Source organism: Phaethon lepturus, unplaced genomic scaffold, assembly GCF_000687285.1.
Source record: "Phaethon lepturus isolate BGI_N335 unplaced genomic scaffold, ASM68728v1 scaffold21007, whole genome shotgun sequence".
Taxonomy (NCBI): Eukaryota; Metazoa; Chordata; class Aves; order Phaethontiformes; family Phaethontidae; genus Phaethon; species Phaethon lepturus.
In genome coordinates this window covers 1,754-11,804 of record NW_010550210.1, presented here as the reverse complement: position 1 = coordinate 11,804, position 10,051 = coordinate 1,754, and the positions used below count along the sequence as shown (strand labels likewise).

The window sequence follows — 10,051 nt, the reverse complement described above, 5'->3', positions numbered from 1 at the left end:
CCGCTGAACCAATTGCTGGAAAGTCATCTTGGCTTAACGCACCGTTAGCAGCTCCTTCTTTTGGAGTATTGACAAAAAGAGCAAAGAAATGTTTTCAACTAAAATCCATTCATTTCAGAGTGGAAGCTATCAATGAACATGACAGCAGCATTAGCAAGTCCTATTTTCAGCAGCTGATGATGTCATTAACTGTGACATTCCAAAAGGACAATTTAAATCCATGCATCGCTCTTTCCTTCAATTAACTGCATTCACCATTATGTCATTGTGTACTGGCTGTAGCATGCAGGAGATTCACGACAGCGAACACGAGCAAAGCATTGGTTGATAAGTACTTTGTGAGGGAACGCTCTAGCGACTGAGACACCAATGCCCCCAGCTGTCTGCTCCATGCTTCTGCCAGAGGTTAGCACTCAACCTCAGCACAGGTTCTGCTCATCAGAGTCTGAGCGCTCTGACTGAGGTACATGTCGCTTGAAAAGCTGCTCCTCTGAGCTGTCCCTCACACCTCTGCTGCACAGATGCCCAAGCTGCTCAGCAATTAGCTCCTGGGAAGTCATTTTACATTAAAACATAACTCATTCCTAATTTAGATTTGCCTTAAAATCCAAATCCAGCACTGCGGACCGCAGCAATTCAAGGACAGATTGATAACAGCTTTGACATGCGTGCGGCAAAAGCTGGACAGGCAGTTGGGGGAAATAACCTTGCCTGTCATCCCCAACCGAGCTGTACCCTTTAACCGAACAGCTCTCAACAGCTCTCAGTTCATAATGAAAGCATATCATCTTTAAGTGGGAATCCTGCCATAGGAGCAGTGGAACAGTGGAAAATGGATTTGGAGCAACAGTAATACCAAAACACCACTGCATCTTATTTGTTTACCCCAAACTGGACCTGGTTCAAAACAATTAAAGGTTTGCTTTCACCAGTTACAAACTTGTACTGGGAATAACTTCTCAAAAAAAGGGAAACTCAGTTCAAGCATCAGAATAGATCAATTCTTACATGCTAGAGCAGGAAATGACACGTTCTTAGATTACATTGACTTGGATGGAACATCACACATACTGTCACATGCTAATTGCATTTGATATTTCTACCCAGCTCCTAGTACAACCTGCTGCAGGAATCCCAGCCCACTCGGACACACTACAACTGCCAGTCTGCGTTGCTGGATCACGATTCTGCATAGCTCTATCCACATCCACCAGCTTTTGAGAACACCACGTGGCAATCCCCACTTTTGCTAGGCTGATCTCCAGACCCACCGTGCCACCCTGCAGCTGCAGAACATGTTCAACACTAACCTGTAGCATCATTTGAAGACTTTGGCACACGTTTGGAGCTGAGCACTTCAGAATCCCTCAAGTCCTCCTTTTTACCTCTACTGCTGCTGTCATCTTTGTCTTCTACCCATTTTTTCTCCTCTTGCCGTTTAGCTGCCACAGATGCCCTGACTGCTGCTGCAACGTCTCTGTCTTCTTCCTCCCTACAGGACAAGGCAGATTTTCTTGGTCAAACAGTAAGGATTACCGAGCATCTTTGTCTCATTCCAGCTCTCACCTCTCCGCTGTCAGCTCCAGTGACTGTCCCTGATCTGCCAGCTGCTGTGAAGGCTGAAACAAACCCACCACTCCAATACACCCTGGCGCCGGCTGGTGAGACAGGCAACATTCGCCCCCTGAATTTGCAAGTTCTACATGTGGTAATAACAATCAAGGCCAGAAAAAACCGGGGTGAACTGGGAGAGGCAGTACCAAGGATGCATGGGGACACCTGTCTCTCCCATTCATTTTCCAATGTATGAAATCATACTTGTAGGCCACAGTAATTCTTTTTGAGACATGGTTTGTCATGAACTCTCAACACATGCATGATCCACATGCAACACCAACATATAAGTGTTTAGAGATGGACTTTTTCCCCCCAGTGAAATCACCAGTAATGAACCAGCTGACCATCCAGCGAGAAAAAGAAGAAAAATAGATGTGCAGTATGTATAAAGCACTCAGGTCTTGTGTGAATGAAGAGACATATAAATGCAAAATTTCATTTTAATACTTAACCCTCTTCTTTTTCCAAAGCACTCAGTCTGGCCACACAGAGATCTGTTAGTTCAATGACAAGCATGGTCCTTAGAATAGGAACTTCATGATTACCCAGACAAAAAAGTCCATTAAGCCTGCAAAGACTTGTCACTTACTTCAGAAAATCTTATTGTGAAAAGTTAGCATAAAAACAGTTGCTGAAATTAATTTAGGATTCAGAGCTTATTTAACCCACAAACTGAAGATTACATTGCTTGCTTCCTGTGTCAAGTCCAGAGAGCTGAAACTTCACACAAAATAACGTCACTTTGACCAAGCATGTAGTCAGCACGCAGGCTTAGACTGAAAGCTAGTTCTACTCTTAACTAAGGATTCACTACAGAAGCTTCCATATTTTGTACCCACTTCCTTCCTACTGGCCCACCAAAACATTGTCAATTGGTAAGTAAAATACTAGTACTAAGCAGAAAAAAAAAAAATCCACAAATTGTTGTGCTACTCACCTCTTGTATCTCCAGCTGCCTCTTCTGTTTTGCTGACTTCCTCGGCCACCCAATCTGCCTGACCTCCCTTGTCTGTTATACCTGTCCACTTCTTCATAGTCCTCTCCACCTATAACACCTAAACAGGAAGGATGGTTGATCACTCTCAAAGTTATTTCTTTAATCTGGGCATCACACTATACCTGAAAAAAGTGAAAATAGGCCAGTACAAACAAGTCTATCTTGATTTCTTTCTTATGATTAAGTAGTCTATATAGCCTTCAGGACTGCTGCATTAAAATATATTTTGCAGTATATGGATTCCACGTATTGTAACCTGTGATGTGAGTTTTGAGTAATTTTGTTCTTATGCAGAGAGATCACTACATACAGAAGAAAAGTTCTACACAGAAGAAAAGTTCATATGTCCTAAATGGATATGCTGCTCTGGTCTCATGTTCCATGTTCATCACTACTTTGTATTAACTGTAATATAAGTCATTCACTTAATTATAAATTGGAGAAGTGTGGCAGTTTAACCCAGCAGGCAACTAAACACCACTAAACACCAGAGTCATCTGCTCACTCCCTCTCCCTCAGTGGGGTGGGGGAGAGAATCAGGAATAAAAAAAGTAAAATTTGTGGGTTGAGATAAAGACAGTTTAATAGGACAGAAAAGGAAGGGAAAATAGTAACGACAATAATGGAAAAGAATATACAAAATAAGTGATACATAATGCAATCGCTCACCACCTGCCGACCGATGCCCAGCCAGTTCCCAAGCAGCGGCCCCCAGCCAGCTTTCTCCCTAGTTTATATACTGAGCACAATGCCATACGGTATGGAATATTGCCCAGGCCAGTTGGGGCCAGCTGTTGCAGATGTGCCCCCCCCCCGGCTTCTTGTGCCCCTCAGCCTCCTCACTGCCTGGGCAATATGAGAAGCTGAGAAGTCCCTGACTTAGTGTAAACACTGCTTAGCAACAACTAAAACATCAGCATGTTATCAACATTATTCTCATCCGAAATCCAAAACACAGCACTATACCAGCTACCAGGAAGAAAATTAACTCTACCCCAGCTGCAACCAGGGCAAGAAGAAAGTCAGCAATTTTCCTAAAATTATGTATCATCATTAAATCCACACATGGGAGAAAAAAAATTGTAGAACAATTTAGGTAGGAAGAGGCTCCTGAATGTCATCTTCCTCAACCCCTCACTCAAAGCAAGGCCAACTCTGAAGCTACATTAGGTTGCCCAAGACCCTGTCTGGTCAAGTTCTGGTTATCTTCAAGGACAATCTCTACAATCACTCAAGGTCCTGCTCCAGGGCTTGCCCACCCTCTTTATAAAGAGTATCTTCCTGGCTAGGAAGCATTCACCAGATGTTCTCGAGAACCCTCAAAGCAGTAAGAATTAATACGTTTCTGTCCACCTCATCCCTAAAGCACACTTACCCTCATTCCTCCTCTGGTGCCTAGGAGCATAGGTAAACTGAAGGTCTATCTGCCGGTTCTGCCTGGCCTCTGCCCTGTTCTTGCTGTGGCAGGCTGTTTTGTGCGCTTTATAATCTATTTCTGTGCGGAAAGCGTGGGTAAACTGTTCTGTGCTGCACCGTCCCTCTTCGCAAAGGAAGTGCTTTTCACGGAAGTGTTCACGAAGGTATTCATAATCACTGGGAAGAGAAAAGAGGCTGAGCTGCAACCTTCCCAAAGTATTTTACTCTGGTATATGGCTACTCGTAGAAGATGAAGTGAAGACATACCTAAGCAGTTGGTTCTTTATACCCAGACAAGCTTTCCAGCTGAAACCACCTGTGTATGGTCGACACAGGCCTTAATGCATGATCCCAGATGTTAATCTAAACCTACTGGCTGCTCATCACATCCAGCTGTACATAAGGCACATATTTAATAAAAGAAAATTTACTTCCATCTGCTTTGCACATGAATGTTTGAGCATTAGAGTTTACACACTAGACAGCTGCAGACATCTGCTGTCATGCTGCAAAATGTAACTTTTAACGTTTAACATTAATGAAGAAAACTTTAAAACATGAACTAGACAGAAAGTGATTACTTTGGCTATTGGTTTGAGGAACAAAAGAGACTGCAGCCAACCTGCTGACATTCTTGCCCTCTGTCTTCGTGTCCTACTTTCCCCTTTCCCCAAAATTCAAAGCAGACCCAAGCAATTTTTCTTCAAAATTTAAGCTACAGAAAGAGGAATAAACTGCTTGCACAAACCTGTAGTATTCCTGAGCACCATCAGAGTCACAGAAATGACAGAAATAATGATCTCGTCTTAGGTGTTTCAGTAATTCATCATTATCCAAATAACGCTCGTCGCAAAATTTACACAGGGGATGCCCACGATGAGAGGTGTCATCTGGATCTCCATGGATTCGATGACGTGCGAGGTCCTTACGAGAATACCATTTCCGTTCATATGTAAAAATCTAAAAAGAAAGAGACAGAGAGAGAGACAGAGAGAGAGACAGAGAGAGAGACAGAGAGAGAGACAGAGAGAGAGACAGAGAGAGAGACAGAGAGAGAGACAGAGAGAGAGACAGAGAGAGAGAGAGAGGGGTATTACTTCTTGTGAACAGAGAACAAAATGGAATAAGATGGGTTATATACAACTTGTCCACTTGTAGGAGTGGATGATTTGCTTCAGAAAGATGCAATTTGACAACTGACACCTAAAATTTTCAGTGAATAGGAAACAAAATTCAAGTGATGGATCCAAATTAAATCTAACTTGCATTTCACTCAGTTTGAACATTGGAAACAGATCTAATACACTTTTTCCCTTACAAAAGTTTTTTGTGTATTAACATAATACAACAAACTAAGTTATAATCTCTGGTGGAGGAAAAAAATCCTAGATATTTATGAACATACAGTATTTTGCACACTCAAACTAAAAAAAAACATAAACCAGAAGCGAACTGTTTTACTTTCCTGAGATAGCAACTACCACAACACAGCTACACAGAAAGGATACAACTTAGTGAACAAATTTTGTATTATAAGCCAATCTTCTGTCCCTACTAGCACGTGAGCTATTTTGGTGGGGAGGGTTCTAAAGATGCCAAAAAGATCAACACAGCCTTGAGAACAGAATATCCTTTACATCTTGCCTAGATAAGGAGTGTTAACTTGTTCTGGGAAAAGGTTTGTTTGGCTTAGCTAGGGTTGACTGTGAGTTTAAGAACTTCTTTTCAGTGGGTACTAGTAATATGGAACTTTTTTTGAGAAATAAAATGCTCTGCAATATTCTGAAATTAAAAGCCAGCAAATTCTATTATTGTTCATTAATTGTCTGGGAGAGACGACAACAAACAAGTTCCTCTAGTGCTGGCTACTTAAGTTGACCACGGAAACACCTCTTCACCAGAGCTCCAAGGACACAGCGCCCGAAAGAAGCGGTCTTGCCCTGACCACTTTCCTTGAATGAGCTCTAGTGATTGCATGACCACAGGGAAGATAGTCAAATCAGTTCACTGAGAGCTAACCCTCCAAAAAAACCATATTAGCGTTCATTCAGGTCAGCCTGACCACTTCTGGATCCTGCCCCTTTTGGCAGTAAGCTACAGTTCAGTTGGCATAAACATGAACTGTGGCACCACAGGATAAATGCATTTCTCCGATCTGATACTTAATCGGTTTCAGAGAAAATCAACACACATACAAAACCATGTGTAATGAGTTCTAAAAATATGTGTTCATGCATTAAATTCCCTCCTGCAACAATAAGGAATGCTGACAACTATTAGACACAGAAGTTAAGTGTCCTAGAATTCATTTGACAGTAGCTGCTGATTTTGTACAACGTTTAATTCAGAAATACAAAACCCACTCTAGCTCCAGGGAAAGGTGGAGTTCTGAATTTCAGACTGTGAAAAAGCATCACCTGACTGACATAACACTAGCCCTTCTAAGTGAAATTTGGGTGGGATTAAATAAAAAATAAAAAAGGATGACGATGGTGATGGTAAGATGAGCAGTTTTAAGACTCAATACACGTGACCTTTTCAGACATTGACAACTCAGCTTTTCAGTAACTGCTTTATCTTTAACAGGTTGTAAAACGCATTTTAAAACAGCCCCTGGTCACGTTCTATGCGCGTACATCAAACACGGCAGACCTCTACCGCAGACAACAGTGAGCTTCATTTTCCAATCAAGTCAACAAGATACAGGAAATTTGCTCTGAACAAATAAACAAGATAATGAAATATAATTATATTTTGTTAAGCCAGCAAGATGGATTCTCATCCTCTACATGATCCAACTGTAAATGCTATGTTGACTCTGATCTGAGAAGTAAATCCACCACTCCATGATGCATTCTGCTTGCTGAACTGGCACCAAATATTTTCTTAAGTTACAGTTTTAGCTCATAAAGTCATTATGAGAATAAGTCTTAACAGATACCAAAGTCTGCCTACAACTCGGGATTAAATTCCTCTCAGACAGTTAGGGTTTGGTATTTATACACGTTATGGCACAGGAGCTAACATCAGAAGGTTATTAATATGATTCGGCTTAATTTAAAATACAATCCACTGAGAATCTTCAGGCCTTCTTCATTCGTCAGTTTATGGAAGAAGAAAGATGTAAAACAAAGCAACTGGCCTCACTGCAGGCAGACAGAGGAAATTTAAAAGAATAAATAGGTGCTGTTCAGCCACCCCATTTTTCCCACCTCCCTAGGCACTCTTGCAGGTCAGATAAGGAAGCACCCCTCCTTCCCCCACCTAAAAACATAGAACTAGCTCACCTTTAAGTGTTTAACACAGAGTTTGCAACAGAAGAGTTCATGTTGCTTCCTCATGTGCTGTTCCAGATCTGCAAAGGTATTGAACGGCTTCACATCTGGACACAAAGAGCATTCATGCTGCAGCAGCTTCCTAAGAGACAAGAAAGGTTTCCTAAAAATTACCCGATTCCCTCTCAGCAATGCGATACCTTTATAAAAAACAAATGTTCTGTCAGTGGCAGAAGGCCGCATTTTTATAGCTCCCCCAGCAATTCACAATAAGGTTAGTGTCCTGCTTATTCCAAGAATACTTTGTCATCTGTCAGGAACAGAACCAAATTACTTAGAGGCTTCAACTGTGAGAGAAGAGCTGAACAGTCACAGGGTAAGTAATACACTGCCACTGTAAAATTTTGAGTGGACTATAACACGTCCACGCCAACAAGCCCCTTGCTTATCGAAGATTCAGCTGATAGATGCAACATTCACATCCAATTTAATTATACTTTCTATTGTCAGAAACTGAAGAACATAGTAGGGGGAGATAAAAAAAATTGTAATAGAAAAGGAGGTGAAGGGGGAGGGTGTGAAACAAAAAACCCACAGTGATTCCCAACAAGAGCTGAAGACAGAGCACTGGTCTCAGTGGGAGACTCCACTCCCGTGCATTTGATTGCTGCCCACGGAACTTGTGATGTCAGCAACTCTCCAGAAATCATATCATCAAAAGCAATTCCCGGAGCTGGTGTATAATTAATCACAACATGCTTCCAACTCATTCTGCTCAGTAAACCCATTACCCAATTCCATAAATACGAACTCATACACAAACCTGTAAATGTATCGGCAAAGCTACTCAGCCCAAATCAGTTTGGATATAATGCACAATTCTCCAAGAAAAAGGTACCATTGCCTGCATAGTTTCATCTTTTTTCACTCTTCTTTCCTTTTACCTGCTTTTAATTATGTTACAGCCTCCCAATTAAACACATTATGAAAAATATTTTTAGAACATGATACTATCGCCACATTTTTTACGTCATTCTTTTTCTCTCCTATTTAGAATCAAGACCTTTGCAGGCAGACAAGGTTGCTCTTCTTTTCATACAATGTTTGGTACAACTGGTTTTGATTAGTCCTTACGCAGCACAGCAATAAGTACAATTTTAATAGTAATTGTGTGTTTACCAATTTCCAGAGCAGCCATGCAATGAATGAAAAGCCTTTCAGCAAGCTTGCTGTTGATACAGAAGCAAAAAGCAACTTTTATTGACAGAGCAACGCTTCTTTTCATCAGCGGCATCAGTGAATCTAACACTCCAGCCTTGAGGAGCTGCTCCCTTTGCCAGCTGTGGTACTAAGCACTCACGCCAACCACGCCGCTCCAGCCTCTCATCCTGCCAAAGCCACCTGTGCTGCAGGGTGACTAATGTACACAGCACAGCAGCCACTCTATTCCCATGAAATAAAACCACACTGTTCTACAAAAGCATGCATTTCCTGCCACATAACACAGATAAGAATATGTTGCTTTAGGGATATGTTACAGAAAGGATTCTAGTACTTACCTGTACATTGCATAAACATCTCCATCCATAAAATAAATGTCGTATTTCTTCTCATGCTGCAACTGATTAAGTGCTATTGTTGAGAAAGACGTAAGCTTCCGTCCAAAGACAACCTGCAGGCAACACAAGAATCAGTGAGAGCACATTCAGGCTGCACAGCCTTTGGGATTACAGATAAACTCCTCAGCACAAACTTTGTTTGTGAGGGAACTCGCCATAGCCTGAAGCTTGGACAACACTTGCAGAGCTTTGTGTCCGTCCCAGCTGCTCGTCACCACCCTCGGTTACTGCCCCCACAACTGTCAGCAAAGCCACTGTGACTGCTCCTTATCAACTTCCAGCAAGTGAGCCAGCTCCAATGAAGGTGGATTGGACTAGCCTGGTCTTTGGATTTTGAACTAGATTAGGAAACTCTTTTATGGTATGTTTTGCTACCTGTCAAGAGCCCTGCACTCAGCTCCCACCCATCTCCTGGTAAGAGATCACGCAGAAACCTACAGTCTGTAAGTGAAAAGTGACATTAGTCAGAGCCTGACTGGGAAAACACTGTTTCTTCTTTCCTTAACTACCAGGAAAGTGAGAAACAAAATGCTACATCACTTCCCAAATTATTTCTACCACATACCTCTGCTAAGAGAACCTGCTTGTTCACAGTTGCTCCCGCTGACCTCCAAGCAGCCTGGGTCTCACACTATAGCCATTTATAAAATCACATCCTCCTTCAGAAGCCACCCTACCACTGGTCTGCTCCAGCACACATTCACAGTTTGGGAAGTGCTGGGGCAGCAGAAACATTTATGAAAGAGCTGGAGTTACCTTCACCAGCTTAGAAAGGCTGAGACACAAACACAGTAAGCATCTTTCAGTTCTTACAGTAAAGGCTATAAATCTAGAAATACCTACAGCCTTAATAAAAGCATTCAGTTATATAATACACACGTAGTTTAGCATTGTTGAATCACTCCTTTACCCTTGTTGGGGTGAAATACCACAGAACAAGTCTTTTATGTCTGCTTTTGTGGGGTTTTTTAAAGCTTTCTTTACAGCCAGGCTACTTTTAAGTTAACCAAAACAAGGACACCCAACTTGACGAAATATCAAGCTTAAAGAAAATACAAATTTAAGTTTGTTGGATAAATGACAACTATGTCTAACTCCAATTATTTAAAAAAACTTGTTTCAGTGAA

At 41.7% G+C, this 10,051-nt stretch overlaps 1 protein-coding gene across 1 annotated transcript in view; it reads right to left on the bottom strand.

The window, feature by feature from the left end:
- The window catches only part of ZNF598 (zinc finger protein 598), a gene marked incomplete at its 5' end in the record, with an annotated part of 13,054 nt that extends 4,077 nt beyond the window's left edge, over positions 1–8,977 (bottom strand). The window contains 8 exon segments of the mRNA XM_010290502.1: positions 1–5; positions 8–57; positions 1,311–1,492; positions 2,555–2,672; positions 3,990–4,207; positions 4,779–4,990; positions 7,318–7,447; positions 8,865–8,977. The exon segment at positions 1–5 is cut by the window's left edge and continues 39 nt beyond it. Of these exon segments, the coding sequence (XP_010288804.1) occupies positions 1–5; positions 8–57; positions 1,311–1,492; positions 2,555–2,672; positions 3,990–4,207; positions 4,779–4,990; positions 7,318–7,447; positions 8,865–8,977 (1,028 nt within the window).
- Positions 8,978–10,051: the final 1,074 nt, after the last annotated feature.